This window comes from Oxyura jamaicensis, chromosome 21 (assembly GCF_011077185.1).
Source record: "Oxyura jamaicensis isolate SHBP4307 breed ruddy duck chromosome 21, BPBGC_Ojam_1.0, whole genome shotgun sequence".
NCBI classification, from domain to species: domain Eukaryota; kingdom Metazoa; phylum Chordata; class Aves; order Anseriformes; family Anatidae; genus Oxyura; species Oxyura jamaicensis.
Window position 1 is genome coordinate 2,381,241 of NC_048913.1, and position 25,601 is coordinate 2,406,841.

Consider the following 25,601-nt stretch of genomic DNA (forward strand, 5'->3'; position numbering starts at 1 on the left):
ATGTATGCCATTCTATAGGAAGTCTGTGACAAGACCATAATATTTCTGATATGACTGCATTTCTTTTCTTTTTTTGGGGGGGACAGAAGGTAGAACTTCATAGGTCACTGTAAGTTTTTGATTGGCATTTTCTTCTACCATTTTCCCCAATGCTTGTATGTGTAGTGCCTACAAACTTTGAGCTGGTCTTGACATTATTGAAGCATCGGAGCTGGTGCTTAACCAGAAGAAGAAAACTGGTAGACCTTAAGTAACAGATTTTTTTTTTTTCCTTTTGGTTCAGAAATGCACCCATCACGAGTTTATTATTCCCCTTAGCTAGAAAATAGCCAAAATATTGTTATGAAATTGAATGTTTTTTTATTATTATTTTTATTTCAGGCACTCTCTTCCTCAAGATGCAGGGAGCTATTTTAATGAAGAGACAAGTGTTCTGGAAGTTCCAGTGACAATACTGATTGCAGATAAGGTTAGTAATTTTATTTCTTATGCTGGTTATTCAGCTGACAATAAATGTAAATCTGTTATCGTAGTTAAAATTCACTTAATGATACCTAATCTTGTTTTAGTAGTTCAAGTCCTACGATGATAGTAAAAGGTGCTTACAGTGATAATAAAGATCTGATGATATTTTTTCTTGTCAGCATGTTTAGAATACAGAAAGATTAATCCTTTCTAGTTAGCGGTTATTTATTCCCTAGTAATTTCTTCTGTAACAGAGAGCTCTTGGATACCACAGAACAATTTCTTAATTCCTTTCTGTACTGCAGATGTAGCATATTCTTTGTTTCCTGGAGATGCAGGTGTGATTCCATCATAACACATGGAATTTGAGATAACTACAGTGTGGTGGTTGGTTTTTTTTTTTTTTTTTTTTTTTTGCAAATTGATTATTTTTGAAGAACAATGAGGCTGAAGTTCAAGATAGACATGATACATTTGTTACTGTCAAGGAATACGGTAGAAAAACTTCCTTGTAGTTACCTTTTCCAATGATGTTTCAATTAAATCCCGTCCTCAATATGCTACAGATATTTATCCATTGCTCTTGAATTTGTTTCAGACTAAACAAGTTAATTTTACTGTCCATGCAATTGTTACTACTTATGAATTGGAAATTAATCCAGCAGAAATCGATTTTGGATACTGCACAATCTATGAAGCTGTGCAGACAAATGTCACACTAACAAACAAGTCCATCTTGCCACAGGAGTTCGGATTTGTGGGACTCCCAGAGGTAGGCAGTTCAACACACCTCTTCTTGTACTAAAATATAGTTAATTATTATGAAATGTTTCAATCAAAGTGTAAATAAATCAAGACTGGTTCTGATTAAACTAATGGAAATATTTCTGCTAGTGGTGCTGGGGAAACAGTTAAGTTCTGTTACTGATTTATGGAAATTTCACTTTGATATACCATAAACATTTTCCAAGCAGTATAAATTTCTTCAACAAGATTTTACTAGCCTTACTTACATAAGATTAATAATTTCATCCTGTTAGAATGCCCTCTTCTTCCACCAAGAAATTTACTAACAGAGTATCTGGTGTCTTTTTTGCACAGTTTATGTCCAAATGTCTAAACTCTTTGCCCTCGAAGCAGGATGGCTGTGTCCAAACTGCTTATTAGAATCATCCCCTGAACCATGCTTAAGCATTTTCCAACTGACTGTAAGTTGACGAGAAAGCTAAATTAACCACAGGAGCTGCTAGTTTCCTGAGGGCTTGGTCTACCAGATTATTATTATTATTATTATTTGCAAAAAATAAGAGTTGTTCAAGCTTCATAATGGCATGATGGCCACAGTATGAAACAGTTTGGTATGCTGGAATTAGAGCTAGAAGGAGCCTGACATTTAATTATGCGTTCGCCCTTTCTCTGCTATTTTAGGGATTAAAATCAAGTAGTTAAGTGAATGAAGTTAGAATCTTTGAAAAGCTTTTAAAAAGTAAAGCATTAAAGCTTTATTTTGCAGGATGTGTTTCATGATTAAACTGTAATGGTAAGACATTCCTGAATCATTACCAACTAATAAAAACACAGAACAATATACATTTGTAGTTATTATACTGGTACTTGTCACCATGGTATCAGCACATCGTACAAGCATCAGCTCTTCAAAGATACAGGGGAGCAGTTGAGATCTTTATCATATTTCATTCAGTTCTCTATAAATAGTAAGTAAACACCACTATAGAAAGGTGATTACCATAGACAGTAAGAAGCCGGGGAAGAGATTCTAGTGAAGTATGAGTTAATAGATTTAAACTTCTGCCTTTCAAATTACTCTGAGATTAGAAATTGGCAAATAATAGTCACTGTAACTCCCATGAAAGCTTCTCACTAGTAGAGTTCTGTTTTCCTGACATTTGTACATTTAATAACAAAGTTTTCTTATCTTGACAATATTTTCTTGTTAGTCTTATTAGTACATTTAATTTAATCAAATTAATTTAATAATAAAACATTATTTGATAATTTATTATTCTAATAACAGTAATTTCATATTTTGCCATTTTGAAGTTTGTTGAAATTCAACCGAATGACGGCTTCGGTGTTCTTCTTCCCCTTGAAAGCCTGACACTGGACATAATCTTTAAAGCCAACAAGGCAAAAGAGTATAGCTTTGAACTGACCTGCAAGTCAGAGAGTAATAGGTATGTGAAGAAACTGGTTGAGTAATAGGTAATGTAGAAGTCTAAATCACACTTAATTTCTACTGTTAAGTCTGTCCAGAAATGAAATCCCTGCCTGCTAAGAAAAGGTAAGGCTAAGATAAAGCTGTGAGGCAGGTATGAATTCTTCAGTTGGTAAGTGTTGCTCATTGCCTGTTAATTTTATCCTTAATTTGTCTCACGTGCAATCTGCAAGCTTGCCCCAAGGTTTCTAAACCTGCAGTATTCTGCTTGCTTTTTCAGCGACCTACCAAAGAATTTTGTTGGAAATTATTTGTGTGTATGTGTGTGAGAGAGGGAAAATGCTTCATAAATAAAGCTCATGATACTAAAATAATGTTGACAAAAACTTAATGATTTGTCCGGGTGTATTTCTAGAAGTTCATAGAGGAAGAATTCAAGTAAGGACTAGCCAATTGTGTATTAAAAATAGTATTATTGTTCATCTTTAGGCAAAATTCCCATTGCAGGCTTGAGAAATTCTGCTTAAATAGGGACTACAGGATCAGTTCCCTATTTTCCGGGCTGATGAAGAGACTATTTTATGCTGAGACAATTTATCATGTGTTTATTTTTAGACGATTCAAGCTGTCATGCAGAGCAGTTGGAGTCCACCCACCTCTTGAATTGTCTCATTCCTTAGTTCAGTTTGCTGCAACAGCTCTAAATGATGTGTCTACAGCAACACTGTATGTGATGAATTCCCACGTGAGTGTCAACCACTTTACTCATGCTGTCCCAAGAATTGGCAATGGGGAAGTTGCCCCTGTTGGACCCACTTCGTTTGAATTCCATGTGCCAGAAGACTGTCCTGTGACAGTCACGCCTTCTGTTGGAACTGTGTTGCCTGGGAAGGTAAACTCACTTTAAATGTCAAGTGTTCAAACAAGTCTTTTGATCATTTACATCCCTACAAGTTCTGTCACTTGTATATGAAGCTGAAAACAGAAATTATTATTAGCATAGCTGGAAGACTTTGTATTGCTTGAAATAATTTTAAATTGGACGTGAGTGGTTAACCATCAAATGTAGCTAATGATCTATGCAAGCTGTCACTCTGAATGTTCTTTCCCCAGTGTTATCGTTATGATTTATTTGAAGAAATTTCAGATATCCAAAATACTGGTCATGTAAAATGAGCTGACTGTAATGTAGTGGGCTTGCAAAAAAAAAAAAAAAAAAAAAAAAAGCTGCAAGTGAACTTTGTCTTTGGGTTCATTTCACTGGGGAAAAAAATACTAATTTTTGCTGTCACATATATGCTCCTATTGAGCTTTGTAGGTATAATACATGTATGAGGGATGAATTCTGCCTATCATTCTTGTGCATGCTCTCACACTCCCAGAAAAGCTTGATTCAAGTGTCCTTCAGACCAACATTGTCAGATCAGCTAATCAGAGAAGAGGCAGCTCGGAGGCTTTGCAGAGCAGCTGCAACAGGGGCAGAAATACAAGTAAGGAATGCTAAGAACTAGCACGTGCTCTTGGTCTATTACTTCCAGATATTTCTCTAGATGTATTTTTATCATAAAACTATTTGCATATTAAATGAAGCCCAAACTTATCATTGATGTAAGACCTGTCTATACAAGAGTGTGCGTGTACTGCTGCTCTTACTGCTCAGTGAACAGGCCACGTATCCATTTTATTTCATTATAACATTTTCAAAAGCATTCATAGAGGATTTTTTTTTGAAAATGTTAAATGCAAGTATTCCTCTAAAAGAAAAAAAATAATTACTCCACTTCTTACAGATTGACTGCATACATGGGTTTCATATGTAGTGCTGTGGGTCAGTTAACTTATGTGAGCGCCTATGGTTTTATTTATCAGGTTAAATAGGTAAAATTCCAGTGAGCTGTACAGTATTTTTACTTTTCTGCTCCAATAGGGGAACTCTTTTTCAAGATGGGGTAAAATAGGTCCATTTTAATGTAACATTATAGAACTGTTTGTGATAACTACTGTGTCTATGGCTTGTTACCATTATCCATACGCTCTACCGTGTTGCCTCTTAGGTCCTGTATCCTTGGGCCATGGACTGAGTATTTGTAAACTGATGTTGATTGCATTATCTGTGATCAGTCTCAGTGTATAATTTTAGTGTATATTTGTAGAAAAAGAAGAAAGATGAAAAGAGAGACGGAAAGAAATCAAACATTCCCATTACCAGACAGCAGTCTTCCGGGCAGTTTGTAAAGGATGGAAGCAGTAAATACCTGAGTTCTTCAAGTAGTTCTGAGCAACCTGAATCCAAAGAGATAAAGCCCGAGTAAGTCAACAAAAGCATCTTCTACTAATTAGACAACATTCTTTTTATAAATGTTTAATAAATCTACTAAAACCTATAGGTGAACGAGAAACCAAACTGTAGTGAAGAAATAATTTCAGCTATATTGCAAAAGCTGTTTCCAAAATTAGTACTGCTTATAAGCCATGCAGCTGTAACCTCTCATGTAAGGCAACGAATCCCTTTATATGCATCAGAGAAACTGAAGACTTCAAAGAATATATCAGAAAGCATGAGATCTGGCTGCACTGGTAAATTTGGCTGAACCAACAAGAGTGTTATTTTAAGGAGCAACTAGACAGCTGAACTTCATTACCAAAAGAAACTACAACACAATATACCTTTTCTAAATAAGTAGAATAGAGCTGTGAATAAATTCAGCCCAGATGGAAACTATCTGATGGTCTGTATCTGTGAGTATGGGTCAATTTGTTTTTCTGAGGGCTTAAATAGCCTATCATACTTGTCGTGGCCTTCTTCAGTCTTAGAAATCTTATGATGCTGCAATATGTACATTTTTGAATAGTCACTTTTCAGTATCACAGAATTGTCTAGGTTGGAAGGGACCTCCAAGATCACCCAATCCAACCTCTGACCTAACACTAACAAGTCCTCCACTAAACCATATCCCTAAGCTCTACATCTAAACGTCTTTTAAAGACCTCCAGGGATGGGGACTCCACCACTTCCCTGGGCAGCCTATTCCAGTGACTAACAACCCGTTCAATAAAGAAGTTCTTCCTAATATCCAACCTAAACCTCCCCTGGTGCAACTTTAGCCCATTCCCCCTCATTCTGTCACCAGGCACGTGGGAGAATAGACCAACCCCCACCTCGCTACAGCCTCCTTTAATGTACCTATCGGGAGTGATAAGGTCAGCCCTGAGCCTCCTTTTTCTCCAGACTGAACAAGCCCAGCTCCCTCAGCCGCTCCTCGTAAGTCTTGTTCTCCACACCCCTCACCAGCTTCGTTGCTCTTCTCTGGACTCTCTCGAGCACCTCGATGTCCTTCTTGTTGCGAGGGGCCCAAAACTGAACACAGTACTCAAGGTGCAGCCTCACCAGAGCCAAGTACAAGGGGACAATCACTTCCTGGACCTTCTGGCCACACTACTTCTTATACAAGCCAGGATGCTGTTGGCCTTCTTGGCCACCTGAGCACACTGCTGGCTCTTTCAGTACAGGCCATAAAAATAAAATTTCTATTTGAAAACTTCTATTTTAAATTATCGCTAGGCATACTGCGTTAGAGAAATGTGATTCTTGATGCATGTGTGCATGTAATTGAAATGATGTGGAAGTACTGAAAGACACTGCAGTACTTAAATACATATTCAACCTAAGGGAATGGTATTGAGTTTTGCAGTCTTTAGTATGGCATCTATACTGTGGGTTTATAATGATTATTTTTTTGACCAGAAAACCAAACCATTTAGTAGGGTGAATCCATATCTGTGCATCAGGACAGTCGTTTTGATCACTGCTCTATTGCATTTTGAATGTACAGCAAAGTAAACACAAACAGCTCAGTAGGTATGTGTTGATTTTTTTAATACTTGCTAAGTATAAAGCTAAGATGATTTTTATCATTCCTGTATTTTCTAGTTCGGAAGCTTATATGGCAGCCCGGGCTTTCCTGATGAGGAATTTCAGAGGGAGGTTTGAAAAATACATCATACCGTGCTTTATTGCAAGTGGAGATATTGATGAAAAGAGAGGCTCAGAAAATCTAACCTGCAGGTATTCTGAACACAAATGACTTGAAACAACATTTGGAACAATGCACAGTATTTGCAATTTATGATACTTGAGAAATTTCATAGGGAAGTGGTAGTGATGTTACTTTATTCATCTGAGGAGAAAATTTGTTTTCTTATCTTCATTACTTCAGTAGTCAGTGGTAGAAAGGCATGCTTACACCCCAGTAGTAGGATAAGAATCTAACATGTGAATATCAAAGCAGCTTGGAAAACAATTGTATGAAAAATGTAATAGCTAGATGTAGTCCATCTCTCTGCGTAGGCAATACACTAAAAAGCAGCCACTAAAAATTGTTTTCTTTTGTAATAGCAGTTTAATGATACCCTGTCATGTGAACAGAATAGGAACGGATTTCTGACAATAGCTTTTTTTCTGCATGATCTATGAGCAAATATCCTTTTGCTGTCTCCTCAGCCCCTATAACACCTTGTATTTGGAGTTGCACTGTCCAGCTGTAGCACCATCTGTTGTGGTCACTTCAGATCATGGAAAAAACACAGTCAGTTTTGGTGATGTTGCAGTAGGTATGACATTTGAATTCAAGCTTTGAGCTTTTTCTGTCTGATTTTAATTTATCTAGAGCAGTTTTGCATTTTATTTTTCCATTTAGTGGATTTTTTAAGTCAGTATAGAAATTAGCTCTGTAACATGTATTCAGGAGGAAAATTAGGAGCCTATCCGGACAGCTGGGGCATGTAAAAAGCTGACTTAATCCTGAAACATAAAATCAGGAGCTCAACAACTGTCCAAATTTGAAAACATTTGATGAACTTTGCCGATGTATTAGAAGCAGGAGTTGAAGAAGTGGTAGTGTATGACTGAGCTTCATCGTGTTTTTGAATTTTGTTTTCTTTCCTACCAGGCCACACAATAATTAAGCAAGTTACAATACAAAATATCTCCCCAGAAAAGCTGGAAGTATCCTTGTTTGGAATACGCGAGTTAATATGCCATTCAGTTACTGTTTCATTTGAGTCTTCATCTGTAGGAACTGTTTGACACTAAAGCAAGGAGGAGGTAGCAGATTTCAGACTTAATAATTATCTTTCAGAGTGAGACAGGAGGTGACGTGAAGCTTATTTTCCTGAGGATATATAACCAATATATTCTTCTTTTCTCGTAGCTATGGATCTCTGAAAGAGCTTATGAATGGTTGGTTCACACATTTTTGGTCTGAACTATACTTAGAATCTGTTCTTTTTTTTTTTTTTTTTTCCCAGTTTCTGTATTAACTTTTTTCCTTGAGTTGCACTATTGTAGCTAGGATTCTCAGTTCTGAATCCCAGTGGTCCCTTCCTGTTGGTCAGAGCAGTTAGAATACTTGAGCCAGGTGAAAATAAAGCCCTCATCATCTCTTTTTCTCCAAATGAGAATAAATGGGTGAGTAAGAGATATAACAGTAGTGGGAAAAAGAAGACAAAAGAGGGAAATGAGGGGCTGCATAGGATACATGTATTACAGGCTGGGATGTGTCTGTAGCAAAACCTTGTTGCCTGTGCCTAGCCCCTCTCAGCATTTACATCGCTGTCCGTGCACTGTGTCCAGCGGTTTTGCAGCAGCGGCCCACAGGAGCTGGGGGATCAGGGGCAGAGGAGTGGGGAGTGGCTGTAGGAGGGTGATTTGGAGCCAGTGTTGCTTTTGTGGGTGGGTGCAGGGTGGGGTGGGGGGTTTCCTTCAGCAAACAGGCTAACACCAGCTGCTTCTTGGCAGTTTTTTGAAGCGCTAGACATCCGGACAGCACAAAAGAACTTAACCCTAAGTATCACGGGGCGTGGTGTGATGCCATCAATTGTTTGCTCTGTGGAGGAAGTACTGGATATGGGATACGTCCTTGCCAGAGAGAAAACAACTTTCACATTCAAGGTAAAGACCTCTATGCTGATCCAGAAGGCATGTCAGCAGTTGTAGGTAGGAAGAGGAGTTCTATAGTTTCCAGTCTGGCAGAACGTGAGGCTGAATAGCAAGCTGTAGACAAAAGAACAGCTTTAAAAGCAGCACGTCTGGCAGAGTGATTTGAGGCTGAGACAGTTTTGGGCTAAAGGTAACAGTGCTGTGCGGGGAGGATCTTCTTTGCTAGAACTATGCTGCCTGCAGGATTCTGCCTGTGCAAATAACAGGGATGCAGAACCTCCTATACAAAATGAGAAAGGGCCTGTGTGATCTCTCTCATAGATCTAGCTGATATGTAGACCTCTGTGAAGCCAGAAACAGCTTTGCTTTCACCAATGTTAGAAATATTTGCCCTCTTTCTTTATTCTGTCCATTACTACTGTCACAGTTGAGGCTGCTGTGTCCACACACAATGTTGACAGAGATAAATTGGTAAAATGCAAAACTGTCCTACAAAGAGCACATGGAGGTCTGCTGTGGTACAGTGTAGGGAAGAGTTTAACTAATTACTCGTTCATATATTGCAGATTCCCACAAACTCAGAAACAGGCCAAGATTTAGGCAGAAATTTTCTCCTCTAAATACATCAATAATCAAAATACATTACTTGCTGCAAGACTTAGGAGGAGGCTGGTCCCTGTTGCTGAGGGGTACGAGTGGATGTTACACATGGATGGCAGTAACGCATGCTGTGTGTGGCATCTGGGTACGCAGTAGTGCAGTAACGCAGCAAAGTAAATTCATCCAGTTTACAAAGTATGGATCCTACAGGCCTGAAAATCAATTTTCTTAAAGTGCTGTTGTGTAAATTTCATGTTATCAGATACAGAACACTTCCACGCTGACCCTGCAATACTCCATCCAACTGGATTCACTTTCGCCAACGAGGAGCAAAGATCAGCAGAGACTTCCATCCTTTCTTACATCCTCCTTGCAAAGAACAGAGATTGTTGGTAATTTTTTCCCCCCTTCACAAAAATGAAATGAGTTTAAAATATATGAAGAAGTGAAACGGAACTGTTCTTCCATATTCATATCCTTGTTTCTGTTTACCAGGAACACAGAACTACAGTGGTTTAAGCGTGTTCAGCATCTTTCCGACACAAGGAGAAATTGTTGCCGGGAAGAGCCAGGACTTTGTTGTTACTTTCAGTCCTGACCATGAAAGCCTGTACTATTCGGACCGCCTCAAGGTTGTGCTCTTTGGCAAGGTGAGGGGATCAAGATACCTGATTATGAAATGGAAGTCTAAATATGACCTACAGTTATTTTTAGCAGCATGGGTCTAAGCAGGAGTTTTACATAATTATATCTGGTGGACGAGATTTGTAGGCAGAAATATTATCCATGCTAAATTAACTGATGGAGGTAGGAAGTGACAGTTTTGAGGCCCACTGACTTTTCAGGTTTAAAATTTTCAGTTCCTAATTCATACCATTTGTGACTTGGGATTCAGTCCTGTCTTCTACCCAGCTGTCCGCACTGCGTACACGGGAGGTGATGGGAGCCAGCTTGCTGCCGCACTGCTGAGCACAGTTCCAACCGGGTTCTCTGCAAGCAACATTTAATTGTAGCGGAGAGTGGAAATAAGACTGCAGAGTGCAAACTGGCAGGTGCACTGAGTACCAGGAAGCTGCTTCTGCAGTCACTCAGCGTGAGGGAGGAGGTTTCCATCTGTAGAGCAGCAGTTCAGCTTAGACGGAGCCCAAATCAGGATACGCAGGCTGGCAGCATTGCAGGTAGCTTTGTGCCATGTTCCAAAAGAGATGGCCCAAAAGTTAATGAAGAGTGCCAACTAATGACTGTCAGCAGGCACTGCAAACAGTAGAAACATAGTGAACAAGTAAGTACTGTTTCTCTCCTTGCAAGTTTTGTATCTCCAGATGATCTTTGGATCTGCAGGTAAGAGTGAAAACCAGAATAAGATGAATGAAAACTGGCCCAAGTTCACAAACTTGAAGCTCTGTTTGGCAACAGATAATTTTTGTCCGTTTTAGTGGCTTTAGTATAGTTTGTCCAGTCTACTCGTTTGGCAGACTGCCCAAGAATGAAAGGCTGTTGAAAAGTGCCCAAGTGACACACAGAAGACAAGGGGAAGATGCAGGATCCTTGTGTTAGTGTGGGGCACCTCTTGGCTTTAATATAGGCAGATGGCATTTTTAAGGAACTGAAGCTGTTGTGTCAGCATTCCAGTTACACTGGTACTTAAGCTGTAACCGCATCTAGAGCGTTCTTGTCCTGTATAGAAAATAGCCCACGTAATCCAGCTAAAGGGTGCAGCAAGAGAACACCCAATGTTTGTGGAAGGTGGAATTCCACTGGATGTGCCCATCGAGTCCTTGGCTGTAACGTTACCTGTGTCATCGCAGGAAGCACTGAAGGAAGGTAATGTGCTGCCACTTTATTACAAAATAAATTAAAGATAACCTTTCAGTATCCAGAATGAATAAGCACTATGGTGTAGCCTATATTCATAACACACACCGAAAAAGGCAAGAAACTTTCCCTTAAGGAAGGCTTTTATCTGAATTCTAAAGCAGTGGTGTCTTAATGAATATAATCTGTCTTGAAACTTACCTTGCAAAAAGCTATTGTGATTATTACTACTAGAGCAAATTAGGGTGTATTTGCTTTCTGCTACTTCTCCTACTTGCATTAAATATTTATAAAATTATTTCCCATCTAATAAAATACCCTGGGCTCTCCTGACTGTACTGCTATGAAGTTGACACACTTTCAGGGGTTTGAATTTATCCTCCCTTAATTTCCTTGGACAGGATTTGTGTTCCGAGATGGTATGTAAGCACCTTCGAGCTCCTGAGCTATAAATAAACACGAGCACTTACCGTACACAAGTAGGACTGTAGTACACGCAATGTATATGCTGTGGGGCTAGAAAACAAACATGAATTAGAAGTGATGGTGGTGTAGTTTAACCCTGGCAGACAGCACCATGCAGCAGCTTGCTCGCTCTCCCCCCAGCAGGATGGGGAAGAGAATCAGAAAGGTAAAAGTGCGAGAACTCGGGGGCTGACAGAAGGACAGTTTAGTAGGCAGAGCCAAAGCTGCGTGCGCAAGCAAAGCAAAATGAGGAATTGATTCATTATTTCCCATCAGCAGGTAGGTGTTCAGCCACTTGCAGGAAAGCGAGGCTCATCGTGCCCAACAGCTGTTTGGGAAGGCAAACGCCATCATTCTGCAAGTGGCCCAGCTTGTCCTGCCGTGCAGGACACCTCGTGGTGGGGACATCCCCTTGGGCAGTGTGCACCCGCTGTCCCTGCCCCCAGCCTCCTCGCTGGCAGGCAGCAGAAGCAGAAGAGACTTTGACTCTGCATAAGCACTGCTCTGCAACAACTAAACTTTAGTGTGTTATCACCACTATTTTCATCAAAATCCAAAACACAGCATGATAGGTGCTACTGTAAAGAGAATTTACTCCATCCCAGCCAAAAGCAGGACAAATGGAAAACCTGCTTTTGCTTGATTCTTCACTAACTCTGTAAGGAACTCTGTAAGAAGGATCTCCTTAGCTATGCCAACTCGTGAATGTGCCACATTGCTTTGTTTTGAGCCATCTTGGTGTAATTTATTTCTGTTCCAAATTGATAATCCTTTGCTTTTGACTGTCTCAAAGTTTACCTGATTCATATTTTTTTAGAACCACAAGAACCAGTGAAGTCCATTCTCCTGGTTCTGGAGCACATCGAGGGAGAGAATTCTCTGCTGCCAGCAAAGACTGAACTGAGAGTTGGAGCTATACAGACAGCTCAGTTTGCATCTAAGAAGGTGAAGAAAATAAAAAGTGCAACTTTGTCAGATGCTGGAAAAAAAATACTGATAGTGTACAAATGGTTACTAGTTCCTTCTGTCAGAAACTTGGTCTTTAAATTAAAAATACAATTCTCAGGGTCTCTAACAAACTTTACATTATAAAAGCATCAGCATTTGAAAGCTAAAGGTTTGTTAGGTTGTGTTTTTTTTTTCAGGGTTTAATAAGAGGAATTAGCGTTATGGTATTAAAAGTAAACAAAATTCAGTTTCCTTCCCTGATACCGAAATACAGAAATTTGAGCACAGAACGGAATGGCAGTTCTGATCCTCTCATTTTTCATACCATATTTTATGACAACGTGTGACAGCAAACAGGATGGATGTTTGCAACTTCAAATGGCAGAAGTAGTTTGGCAAACGAAGGCCATATATAGCATCTGTGCGATGTAAGCTTTAAGAAACAGTGACTGTGTGTGAAGAAGCTGAACTGGCTGTAATGAAGGTGCATGGTGTGTCTCTTGTAGAACGTGGAGTTCAGTTTTGATAACCTATCGCTCCTGCAGAAGAAGGGATTCACTGTTGAATTTGTCAAGGGAACCATTGATCGTGGTCAAGTAAAATGTATCAGCGTTTCTTGGGTGCCACCTGCTGACTTGGATGTAAGTAACAGTTGCACGCTGCTTCCCGGACTGCAAGTGGGGTGCTGTTGTCTTTTGACTGATTTAGAGGAGCAATACCAAGGCTGATCTTTGAGAGTATTCCAGGCTGCTTGGGCACATTAGGATGATGGAACACTTTACCTAAGAGAGTTTAGGCTGGTGTAAACACTGGTATGGGAACAAAATCCAGGAACTATAGGTATGATTTTGAGCCTTGCTGTCTTGTCCTAGGCTTCAAATCATGCATGATGGGAAAAGAAAGCATCATTCACTTGCACTTTATAGGACATAAAATAAATTCTTACAGGCCATCACGTTATAAGGTGCCAAAATACTGCTGCTGTTGACTAACAGACAGTTTTGGTGACAGTGATGAAGTGAGCTTCTTAACATCCCCCTTTGCAAGGAAACTTGCAGTCCTGCTGACACAGAACTGTTCCCATGGATCGTTCTGCTCTGGTGTCACACTTCTGGCTGTGGGTGCTTCTTTTTTGGAATATTCCTGGAAGTCAGTGAGACCTGTTTGATTTCCTACTTCATGAACCTTGTTTCCCTGGCTTCTTCTGCCTTTTCGTATTGCAGAGTCTTCGTACGAGTTCAAAACATCCTTGTAATGGGATGGGGGGGGGCGGGGGGCCCCGCCTGTAATTGCCCTTCCTGATTCATCTTCGTGGGGACTGAAAGAATTCACTCTGCTACTTTTTGTTGTCAGCAGTGTGTGGGATGGCAGAATGAGTGGTCTGATGCAAAATTACAAGGATGCTGTCATCGTGTGTGGAAGGAAGGCGCTAGAGTTCCGGGCATGACACATGAGGTTGACATAGTGCCTCTTGGTAACCACGGGGTGTTACACAAGATTTAACGCTAACTCGTGGCTAACAGGACCCATCTCTTCCCTAACCCTCGCTGCAGCACGCTCTTGTCGCTTGCCTTGCCCAGTTGTCGTGGTTGTAATGTGGTGAGGGTATCGGCAGCACCCTGCAGATAGAGCACTTAGTCATTGCTGCTTCGCTTACTGCAGTGTGAGTGTTGTGTGAAAATATGAAAAAGCCAACCAAGCCAACCAAGTAGGAAGAGAGGTAAGCAACAGCTTTAAGGGGCGCCTCTTACAACTGAAACATACGCTGCTTAGACCTTGATCAACTGACCTGCTGTGTGCAAAAGAAACAGGTTGGTTTTGTGCATGCGTTTTTTGTAGACCACTGACCCTGTGATTGAGACAGCCCTCCTGACCTTAAAGGGTGATGTTAAGGAATCTTACCGAATCCTGTGCATGGCGAAAGTTGTGTCAGCGTGTGCTCCCAGTAACTGATGGAACCAAGCTAAGTGGGAAGGAAGATGGAGGCTTATATTTTTGGGGAGGTCTTTGGATCTCACTTGGAACATGGAAAGATTTTGAGATTGTTGCAGGTATGTAAGGGTAGGTAGGAGAGAGAACAGAAAGTAACTTGTACATTTTCTGCCTATTTTCTCTACAAAATTCCGTATAAACTGTTTCCAATAGTTTTATTTTCAGACTGACTGTGACACTAACCTTTTAGTAGAAGGAAGAATTAACATGAGGGGCCACGTAGAAACATCTGCTGTTAATTCCAGTGTCTTCCAAAGGTGGTAACTCCCTCAGGAGTATTTTTGTTTAATCTCTAAATGTGTGAGTTTCAAACGATGTATATTTTCTGACCTCAGATGCATTTTCACGTATGTAGAAAGTCCCTGGTATTATTTTTTCCTGCTAAGACTACAATAAAGCTTTTATTTTAAGACTCCTCCAATTTGCTTGGGCAGTTACTTTCACAATACAATGTGCAATCATCCTGATGACACATGGTCAAGGCTACAGTGATGCCACTGCATATTGAATCACTGAATGTGCTTAGACACTTGCTCTAGATCATGCCTATCCAGGAACTTTGTATTTCTACATCTGTTTTTGTCTGAATTTTCTCACTGAGAATAGATCTGTGCCAGCTGCTGGGGAAGCTAGAGTGTCCTGTTAAGTGTAACTTCTGTCAAGAAGCCACATCCAGTTCAGGGAGGAGTACAGAGGAAGTACAATACACAGAATGTGTCAGACTGCAGGAAAAAGCAGTAAAGCACTTGTCCCCATAAATGTTTTAACTATTTTTCCACTTTATGTAGAAAATGCTTGCGTAACTGATGAAAAAGAGGAGAAAAACAGATGAGATTCCTGCAACTTGTTTCAGGCTACATGAACGCTGAGCTGTTCAGCTGGTCCTTGAGCTGTTTATAATGCATTCAATACAGACACAGCAGCTAGAATCAAATGTGGATTCTCCCTTTCTCATTCCGGCTCTGCTGTGTGAGGCACCAGTCAAAGATAACGCACATGGTTCAACATCATCCATTTCTCCTGTACCAGGCTGAGCTCTCTGAACTACGTTTTCTCTGTGTACTCCTTAATACAAAGGATCCTGATTATAGTTCCAAGCTGTGGCTTGTGATGCATATTGTAGTAATATTCTGGAAACATAAATGGTCCCAAAATATGCATCACATCTGTTAGTTATTTCTGGGAATGCTTTCAAAATCAGTACACGGGGTTATTCTACATTAATGGTTTTAAAAACACTGTGAGCAATGGGCCCGCTCCAAAACCTGGGTTCTCCCAGCGAAGACCTCTGCAAATCTCCAGTTCTCTGCCAACATCTGAACAGTTTATGATATGGCCTAATGTCAATGATTGGAAAGAAGGAAAAAAGAGGCATTGGGAAGCCAAGATACATTTGCTCCCAAGCACAACTGAAGAGGGAAGGGCCACAACTGAGTAAATTGATCTTCACAATACAAAAATGCAGTTACCTGAAAAGCACACTGTCAGGCTACTGAAAATTTAGGAATTATGTTTGGATGCTCCTACCTAAACAGTTATTATATAATTAATATGAAAATACCGGAATTGGAAAGTTTACTGGCACGAGTGACTATTGGAAACAATTCTGCTGCTAATTTAGACACATCAAGCTGAACTAAAAATAGTGGGTTTGTGGGTAATTCCTTGAGGACATCAGGTGAAGACAGCTGAGAGCCCTATTGCATTACATTTGCATGGCTTCATGCCAAGCTCACAACTACCAGAAGCTCAGCACAGCAGCTTGAGCCTTCATGCAAGTTCTCTCCTGAAGAAACAAAAAATCCTGTTTGGTGCTGTGCTTCCAAAGCAGGCCAGCAACGGTCGTAGTGCATTTGGTATGAAAATTGCCAGGAGAAGCTAAACATGATCTGATGTTTGTGTTTCCATGTTGTAAGACTCCAGGAAGGATGGAGCCCTTACTGTGAGGATAATATTGAAAATCTATCCTCAGAAATGCATCAAAGTTTTCCAGAAGGGTAAGTTTTCTGCTCCTATAACTGTACTGAACATTATGCTTTCAGACTGAGTTTTGCGTCAGTAATTGCTCTTGGATGGCCAAACTCCTCTACTTTCAGAGAGGCGTGTATCTAAATACCTCTTGGTTCTCATGCAGCTCTAGTTTAATAAGAAAGCATTTCACAGCCATGTATAGTTTTATTACCCTTAAAAGCTGCACCTAGCTCATTTCTAAAACAGAAAGGAAGTGACAGAATAAGTCCTAGAGTCATAAACCTCTCATCAATACATGCTGGGCTTACCCAGTGACTTCAGAGATTGCTTCACACTTATGAATGGAGCTTTTCCTCGGTGAGCAATGATCCCATGACCCTTGGTGGTCCTGCAGGGAAGTATTCCAGTCAGCAACACGTGACATTACTGATCCTCAGAGCACTGGTCTTCAGCCCTGTCAGCTGGAGAATGAACCACTGAACCCAGTACTTCCAAGCTGCTGGGTCTGTCGTTGCTCCCAGTGTTCTGGTGCCGATCCATGCTTCTTGCAGAAGAAACCTCTGCCAACCCAAGTCCAAATACATTTCCTCCTGTTGCATTAAAATCTCAGGGAAAAATAAATAAACCTTCTGTTTTGTCGCACTAATTACTGGAGGAGGTTTTATACAAGCAGCCAACTACAGACCACTGAGGGACCTGAATACCAGGGACCTCGGCAAAATGCTCTTTTATTAGGTGATCTTCCCCTTTGTTCTCCAACTAAAAAGTTTCATAATCCATGAATTATTTCCCTGCTTTTTAGCTCCAGTTGTCTTTTTTTGTTGCTTACCCAGTCACATAACACGGCCACCATGACTCTGATCATCTGTCACAGTGGCTGGCGTGAGGGGTTTTGCCATGTAACTGACCTCTGCTGTATCGGTGCTGCCAAGGTGTCTGACCTTTAAATCACCTACTCTGAAGCAGAAATAATCCGTGTTCATTCATACACGGTGGATGTGGGTGACCTTTGATGTGTGTTTTGCACTTTCCTGATGAGGGCAGGACTGCTGTAACCAGCCAGGGGAGCGTTTTGATGCGATGGGCTGCGTGCGGTCCTGTTAGAGCAGCTAGGCTTCACCCTGACATGAACCGCAGAAAAGCTGTCGTTTAAAAGGGGGAAAAGCTGCTGTAATGGTTACTATAGCTGAAGTAATGAAATAGTTTCTAGAAAGTTTCTACCAAATAGTATCAACACTATTGCAAGGTAGGCATAACAACATGTAGGTCCTTAATTGATACATTTGAAATGTTGAGCACAGTTAAATTATTCTGGAGCAAACCCATTGCCAGGGAGAAGATGATGCCTTTTCATTCATCTTCTGTGCGTTTTAAACAGACTTTCTACAAAGGGAAGCACTCTGCTTTTCCAAACCTTTTTTTTTTTTTTTTTTTTTTTTTTTTTTTAATATTCTTTTCGATCCTTTTCCACGACTCCTCCACCACTTCTCAGACACTGCAGAGAGAGAAGTGTGTTCGGCACACAAAGCTGCCGCCGGCCTCCCGTGAGCAGCGCCGAGCCGCAGCCCCCAGGCGGCCCAGCCGGAGCCGGGAGCGGGGCGCACCCCTCGGTGCCGGCGCCCCCGGGGCCGCTCCCGCATCAGCTCGGCCCCGGCCCCGCCTCGGCGGCTCCTCCCCCGGCTCTGCCCGCGGCCGTTGCCGCCTCCGGGCCCCGCTCGCCCTTGAGGCGGCCCCCGGCCCCGCTCCTCTCCTCTCCGCTCCTCTCCTCCTTCATTTCCCTGACACCGCTCCGGGCCCCTGCCCGCGGCTGAAGGCGCTCCGACCGGTGAGTACCTAACGCCGGGCGAACCTGCACCCACCCCGCTCCGGTGACCTTAGCAGAGTAGAGGGGGGCTCGCTTCTGGCCACCCAGTGCTGCTTTTTTTTTTATCCCCCAGACCCGCACCGGCTCGCAGACGTGGCCCGGCTGGCCTTGCTGCGCCTCCCCAGGCTGTTCTGCAAAGGCAGCCGGCAGCGCCCACCGGCCCCTGCAGCCCCCTGCCACCTGCAGCGCTGCCGGCGCGGCCGCACCTGAAACGTGTCAGAAGCTCTCCCCTTTTCCTTGTACGTACGTAGCTCTGAATAAAACATTCCTGGCGCTATGGAGGATAAGGAGCTATGAAGCATTGGGATATGGTTTAGTGGAAGATTTGTTAGCGTTAGGTCAGAGGTTGGACTTGGTGATCTTGGAGGTGTCTTCCAACCTAGACGATTCTGTGATTCTGTGATTGAAGCTTTCATAGCACTGGAGCTATAAAAAAGTAATTTAAAAATAACTGGGAGAAGTAGGAAGTTAGGCTGGCTTAAGGAGCTGGACTCAAAGATCCTTGTGGGTCCCTTCCAACCCAGGATATTCCGTGACTCTGAGCATTTGCTGTGGTACTTCACCCTTGTTAAGGTGAAATAACTGCCTCACAGTTCTGAGAATCCAGCGTGTGTAGTTCTCTCTCCTAAGCAACAGCAAAGTTCCACTTGAAAACAGTTCTTCACCCAGGACCCCACTTATGCAGCGCGATTTGTATGCTTGCAGCTGGAGTCATGTTACAACCACGAGAAACAGTCCTCTGAAACTAAATCACAGGTGTTTTTGTTCCATATCCCCATTGATTGCTTTTCCTTTTTCAACTCAAAAATGCATTCCCTGTCATGTATTCCCTGTTTGAGTGCAGATACTTAAACCAGTGAACTATCGACTTTCCTTCACAGATGCCCTCAGAACATGTCTAACTGGACAAGTCTGTGGTATGTCTGGTAAGCTGATTGTTAATCTTACTAACCTCAGAGTAATTTGGCAGATATTATGAGCAGTAATTGCAGTAAAGTAATGGGAAGGCTCCTTTCAAGACGCGATGTGGGAAAGGGTTTCTCCTGTTTTATGAAAGCCACCAGTGGAATGACTGCATCGCAGAGGAGATACGGTGTCAGGCGGGACAGAGCATTCATCTAGGGATATGTCATCTTTCCATTCTGAGTACGCTCGAGTTCAGCCGTAGCGCTTGTTTGTTCTTCCTAAATAAACAACTTTGCACACAATGGCAGCTGCCCAGAATGGGCTTGTTAGGGCTTGGCATTGCGCTGCCTCCCGCGCGGTCCCCAGCTCGCTCCCTTTTATGGGACAAGGCACCGTTAGCTTGCGGCGCTGGTTTGTCATTCTGAACTCGGGCTGATTTCACAAACCTGTTCACTGGCTGCTTGACTGAAAGATAATGGTGAGTGAAAGGCAAAGGGCTCGCCGCAAGTGGATGGGTCTCTGGCGTAGAGCATGCATTGTGTGTATCCTGACGTTATTTTGGGAGTTTACATTCTGTCACGTTCCATCAGTTTTGATGATAACACGCAGAGTGAGTTGGTTACTTCTCATTGTCATGCTTTGCTTTCTTAGAATGTGCTGATACAGAGCCGTTTAAAAATACGTATGGTTATACAACGCATTTTAAAGCTTCTGTAATTAGGCAGCATTGAAATCGTGAAAGGTAATGAGCCAGTGCTGGGACTGATAGCGCTGCGCTGCCTTTTCCTGGGTGATTCCTGCCTCCATCGGAAGGCAGCGTGTGAGGGCTCACAATCCTTTACTTCGTGGCACACCAGCAGGCAGCTCCTGGGTGTGAGGACTTAGGGATTGCCTAGTGCTGAGGTAACCCTCCTTGCGCTGGAGGAATGTTTCATTGCAAAGTTCCGGCAGGGCAGCATGCACTTCTCGCACATGGTTTTAAATTCCCTGAAAGCATTTTTCCAAAACAACAATTTGCATGAAAATGCATGAAACTTGTGGAAGTTTGAGGCCCTCAAATCCAAACTTTGAGTGTAGTCTTTGTGTGCATCTGACTCGTACTAAAGAGAATCATTCTCTCTTTAAATACATAAAACAGTTTAAATAAAACAGTTATTAAAGAAATGTTTTGTTTGGAATCATGATTGTTACGGACAAGTACTATCTTTGGTTTGGAAAAAAAACAATGCTACTGAGGCCTTTTCTACAAACCCTTACCATTGAAAGTGGAGCCATGCTCACTGCACGTAAGCTGAATATACATCCCAAGGTAATTAACATCACAGCATCTGTGAGCCAGAAAGGATTGTACCAACAGTCAGTAGCACTTCGATTTGTGATTGTGATCCAACTTTCTAATTCTGGCTCCAGCACCCCTTCAGAACCAAGCCTGAGAAGGTTTGGCCTGTCTTTCACCCATTTAGAGCAAAATTATATTCAGCTCTAGAAGCAGCAAAACATAAGCGCTGACTTTACGGTGTTGTTCTCCATCCTTCTCCAAGGTTAATCTTGCTGACTATGTTCGTGCTCCTGCTCTGTGGGATCACAGCCAGCTGCATCAAGTTCTGCTGCCGGAAGAAGAGGCCTCCAGTTCAGCCCTTCCCTAGGCACCCCTACGATCTGACCGGTGCTGCTATTGACAGCGACAGCACAGCCCACAGCACGGTGACCTGTAAGTACCCATGGGGGTCAGCTACTCAGCCGTGCTTTGCTGTAGAGCCCGTGTCCACAACGCTGTGCTCAGTCCTTGCAACAACGGGGACTTTCTGAGCTCCTCTCAGAACATCTTCCAAAACCACAGGGAGGGCATGGGAAAACTGAGTGTCACCAGGGCCACGCAGTAAGTGAATGCAGATGGCAAGTAGGATTTAATGCTGCAGAAGTTAGAATAAAGTCCGTGGGGGGTTAACCTCTCACATGTCCTCTTCCACATCTGCTCTAATTCCCACTGCCCCATTTGTTTTAACTCTTTCTGCCCACCTCACTGTCCAGCTATTTCAGCCCAAGTTATCTCTAACCTAAGATACTGTTCACAGCTGTTGGTGTAGGAACCCAGCCGGAACTACCTGTTACAGTGTTCACATGCGGTGTCAGGTGCTCTACAGTAACAGCTGGACAGCAATATGCACAGACATTTTCTCTTCTGACAGCTTTTTTTGAACAATGTAGATTCCATACAGTAATTCTGTAGTGGAGCTTTTAGTACATAGTGGGTACGTTCTGCAAACAAAAACTGAGTCCATAATTTCTTGGAGAAGAATGGGATTAGCCTTTTCTATATCAGGGTTCCATGCAATTGTTTAATTTTCTTTCATTCCTTTTCTTCACAGCATACAGCTCATTCCAGTACCCTCTGAGTGCCCCTATTCCTTCACTATTTGTGGGCATGGACAGGAGCACCGTGTCCCCCCCAGCTTACAGTCCCTACACAACGGAGTTGCCACCTTCTTATGACGAAGCTGTCCAAATGGGTAAACAATACATTGAAGTCGCACTGGTCAGCCAGAAGCTCAGTGACATCCCTGAACAGGTGACACCAGGCGGGCTGAATTCCACCCAGTGTTCACCTGATGGAACCAACAGAGATCCAGCAACACAGCCCAACTCAGAAAATTCAGAAGATGTGCCACAAGAACAGCCTCAGCTCTAGCTCGTTTCATGTTTGGAGTAAAGGAATGGAAGGCGTGAAGAATTTGGTTTTATAAGACAAGTTTTGATGAAAAGATGTTTCCTGCCATGCAGCTGTAACGATCTGTCAGAAGAAATGTTTTCTGCTGTAATTTCCTGGTTAAGCTTCTTCAGGGATATGAAATGAAGTAAAAGGGCAGCAGTTTAAAAACACCTGTAAAAGTGGGACAGGGATGCTTGTTCATCTCCTGGTTAAGAAAAATGATTCCCTGTGCCTAGCATATGGCAACAAAAAAAGGTCAGGGCAGTTTTGCCATATTGGAAACGAAGAGTCAGGTGGTACAAGAACAAGTTGTTCCAGAACAGAACTTTCCCAAACTGGAGTTGGAAAACAGAATCCTATGAACTCGCTCTGAAGAGTCCGTGATGCTCAGATGCTCTATAGTTTCATTTATTTTGGGAACTTTAACTGTCCAGCAAACTGCTGAGGTGCTAAACTTGTTGCGACACAGTGGCACGTGTTCCTTACGCTGAAGGAAGATGGCAGGAAAGTATTTGAGGGAAATGTACTATCTTGTGTTTCCCAATTAGAATTGTTAGTTATGAGACTTGAAGGTGTTTATTTAAAAAAAAAAATCTTTAAAATTCTATTTTTAAGATGCAGTGGCTTCTGTGGGGGATCCTTTTGCTACGTTTTTGCCAGTTAAAGTACAAATTAGTCTCAGAGATATTTCCACACATGGTTAAGTATTAGTAATTTTTCAAGTACTCAATTTCTTTGCCGATTGAGCCTGGTGGGTTTGAAAAACACCACAAATTGGAAAATATCAATTGTTTCAGATAGCCAAATATTTATATATTTTCTGTATTTCAGAAGAATATGATGCTACCATCATTAGAATTTATCTTACAAAATCTCACCTGGAGGGATAATTAATGTGAACTTGACAAACACTTAAACCTCAGAGAAAAAAAAAAAAGGCTGAAATAAATAGCAAGATAACCCATGTGGCATCAGTTGAAAGGTTTATGAAAATCTGTTAGCTACTCAGTTGAGTTATATTACCTGCCAGTGTCAGCAGCAAGTTCATAATGATTTTCTGCAGTGTGAATTTCTCCCAAATAAAACGTTTCTTTCTGTATTGATAACGTTTGTTTGCATTAAACAGGAAAATCCACAGTGGGGGAATTAAGGATGCAAGTAACATGTACCGGGGCCACTAAAAGCATAGTTAAAGTTAGGTGCTAGGCAAATGTTTGCATATAGGTTTGTCCAAACCACATGGAGGTTCCCAGGGCAGTAACAAACTTTATGCATTTGGAGAAGCAAGATGAGAGCTAATGGATCATACCGAAGAACAACAAAAACAAAAACTAGCAAGAACAATAAAATGAGATCTTAATGATTTAGACAGAGGGTGAAAGTTACTTTTCTGACTGCTTGTGGGTTTGCATCTGTACAAATAATCACCAGCACCTGAATAATACATTGTTAGCCATTTGCTCTAGTGTAGCTCTGTGTTTCAAAGATACTAAGCTATGCAAGACTTCAGTATTAGTAGTGTTTATCAGTGAAGACATTTTCTGCTCATCTCAGATATCCAGGCAGATAAGAGGCAAGTGTTATTTTTAAGTGAAACTAGATTAAATGAAAAACTAAGATCAGGAGATGTCCGTAATTTCTGTAAAACATCTACTCAAGAATAGGATGGCACTGTGACTTCCTCAAGTAAACGTGCTTTTATTGCCATCTACTGAAGGATCAGCTGAACTGTGTTGCATGAAGCTGCTGTAGTGACCACTCCCTTCATGGTGATCAAAATCGTGAAACAGTATGCTAAATGCCTTCAGGTGCACGGTTTAGAAAGAGGGTTTGCTATAAAGACAAGTGTTACAGAAACTGAGCATCACTTATATTATTGTAGAGAGACTGGAAAGTACCCTGTAACATGATCACGGAGTTCACTTTCTAGTCCTCTTGCTACAAAAATAACTTGCTACTTGATTGGAGAAGTTGGTGTCAGTTGAAATCGTATGTAATGCCCTACATTATGTAACCACCAGAGCTGTACGCTTCCTGGCTTTCTGCATCCAGCTCATCAGAAGTAATGTCCTCAGAAGATTTTTGCAAAGACCATCCCCACTTCTGCCCATTTTGCCTAACTGGCAGAGTGAGCCAACATGATACCTCTGTACCTTTTGTCTTCTGTACTAAGTGGTAACGATACGTCTGTATTACTCAGAATTTCCAGTTTTGTTTCTTACCACACCAATTAATGGGCTAAAACACTGAACTCTCCAAAACTGTTGAAGGGAAAAGGCAGAGTGCTCACTCATAATAAAGACAGGAATAGAACACCAGGCAAATGAAAAGAGCGGTGACTGACACAAGAGGGCACTCCTTCACTTCTCTGGGTTGTTACATTGCCACTGGTAGCAGCTTCAGGAGGGTATCTCTCCGAGTTGCCAAGAGGTGAGAGTGGTTCTGAGGCTGGATTTTGCTCAGGTCTGCAGAGCTCACCCTGCAGTGCAAGGTCTGAGCTTGCTTGAGGAGTACAGGAATAAAATCACAACGGTGTGACTTCCCTTCCCTGCATGCTGTTGCTTTTACAGTGCTTCTGTCTTGTGAGCTGTCAGTAGTACCTGGCAGACTACCTTCCAAACCGCAAGGAGATGTTTCCATTCGGTTATGGGGAATAATTCTGTTAGACCCAACATCAAAGCCCAAAATGCTGAACACTCACAAATGAGATCTGGTTCTTACAAATTCCCTGTCAATACCTGCAGCAAACAGCTCTCTTCTTACTTTGGGGATAGCTGTATTTGTGTGGAAGTCCAGGCCATCAATTAGAATCACTCCTGCATGTGGGAACACAGTGAGAGAAAAGAATCACTTAACTAGCTATGTTGGAAAAAGAATTAAAATGGAGATATCCTCAGTCCTGGTCTACAGATGTAACAGCTTGAAAACGCTGTTCCCATATGCTTCGCATTACCCCAAATAGCAGGAAGTAGAATGGAAAAAGAGCCATTGATCACCTGGGTCTCTTCTGATTAATCGGGCAAGGCAGAGAAAGGCAAAATTTCCTGTTAATGTCTATAAAATTAGGCTGAGGAAGCAGCTTCTGTTCAACCTGTATTTTTAGAGGAGAACATTACAGGTTCTTAACCCTCCTGTGTGTGGTAAGTTAAAATGAATTTATTTATTTCAATTAATGTTTTAAAATTCATCCACTAAATATGAAAATGTGGAATGGAGATAAGTATTGTTTTCACTTCTATTGCCACTTTTCACAAATGTTTCTCTTCTGATTTTTGCTCTGTGTTCTTGCTAGCTCTGTTTATCTCTGGGTGGGATCTGACTTTACGATTCTAGAAAACCTTGTTGTGTTGTCAGTGGCTCTTAGTGAGGCTCAAGCAGGAACTAAGATGTTTCAGAAACTCCCAATCCAGACAGACATGGTGTTCCTTTATTTTATTTCATTTATTCCAAGCATTTGGAATGTAAATAACTGTTTTTCTTCTAGATCTGGTTTCTGCACTAGTAGAGGAAACACAGTAAGAATCAACTGGAGAAAAAGAGCCTAGCTTACATTCAATTTTACGCCTCTTAACCACACGTACCTTCCCTCTTGTTTCCACCAGCTAAGTAAAACATCTCGATTCCTGGTCAGGAATCTTGCACAGTGCTTCCGTTGGCTCTTTAAGAGCCACCAGAGAGCAACTGGAAGCGGGTGCATATCAATGAGAATTAAATTGGTGTCTATCTATGTATTATTTATAGCCGGTTCTTA

General features: G+C 41.7%; 2 protein-coding genes and 1 long non-coding RNA gene across 28 annotated transcripts in view; 2 read left to right on the forward strand and 1 right to left on the reverse strand.

The window, feature by feature from the left end:
* The window catches only part of CFAP74 (cilia and flagella associated protein 74), a 73,844-nt gene extending 59,029 nt beyond the window's left edge, over positions 1-14,815 (forward strand). For 15 of the 23 annotated variants that reach the window (XM_035344876.1, XM_035344880.1, XM_035344877.1 and 12 more), the window contains 17 exons: positions 382-469; positions 1,064-1,237; positions 2,527-2,660; positions 3,257-3,533; positions 4,024-4,131; positions 4,795-4,949; positions 6,573-6,707; positions 7,143-7,252; positions 7,591-7,646; positions 7,989-8,108; positions 8,439-8,591; positions 9,442-9,571; positions 9,675-9,829; positions 10,865-11,003; positions 12,277-12,404; positions 12,914-13,048; positions 14,247-14,815. In XM_035344876.1, coding sequence (XP_035200767.1) covers positions 382-469; positions 1,064-1,237; positions 2,527-2,660; positions 3,257-3,533; positions 4,024-4,131; positions 4,795-4,949; positions 6,573-6,707; positions 7,143-7,252; positions 7,591-7,646; positions 7,989-8,108; positions 8,439-8,591; positions 9,442-9,571; positions 9,675-9,829; positions 10,865-11,003; positions 12,277-12,404; positions 12,914-13,048; positions 14,247-14,360 — 2,311 coding nt within the window. In that variant the 3' untranslated portion in view covers positions 14,361-14,815. Of the gene's footprint in view, positions 1-381; positions 470-1,063; positions 1,238-2,526; positions 2,661-3,256; positions 3,534-4,023; positions 4,132-4,794; positions 4,950-6,572; positions 6,708-7,142; positions 7,253-7,590; positions 7,647-7,948; positions 8,133-8,438; positions 8,592-9,441; positions 9,572-9,674; positions 9,830-10,864; positions 11,004-12,276; positions 12,405-12,913; positions 13,085-13,123; positions 13,649-14,246 lie in introns of those variants that run through there. The other 8 variants (XM_035344871.1, XM_035344874.1, XM_035344875.1 and 5 more) reach the window with 8 other exon arrangements.
* The window catches only part of LOC118177295, a 34,923-nt gene continuing 19,344 nt past the window's right edge, over positions 10,023-25,601 (reverse strand). For 2 of the 3 annotated variants that reach the window (XR_004755737.1, XR_004755735.1), the window contains one exon: positions 22,442-24,666. This is a non-coding gene — a long non-coding RNA (uncharacterized LOC118177295). Of the gene's footprint in view, positions 10,515-22,441; positions 24,667-25,601 lie in introns of those variants that run through there. The other variant, XR_004755736.1, reaches the window with a different exon arrangement.
* Positions 18,071-22,949, forward strand: TMEM52 (transmembrane protein 52). 2 transcript variants are annotated; one of them, XM_035344908.1, is made up of 4 exons: positions 18,071-18,195; positions 19,116-19,160; positions 20,682-20,851; positions 21,510-22,949. In XM_035344908.1, exons 2-4 carry the CDS (start codon positions 19,129-19,131, stop codon positions 21,827-21,829), a joined length of 522 nt encoding a protein of 173 aa, XP_035200799.1. In that variant the 5' UTR covers positions 18,071-18,195; positions 19,116-19,128; the 3' UTR covers positions 21,830-22,949. The 2 variants fall into 2 exon arrangements, with proteins under 2 accessions (XP_035200799.1, XP_035200800.1); XM_035344909.1 differs by lacking the exon at positions 18,071-18,195 and adding an exon at positions 18,456-18,473.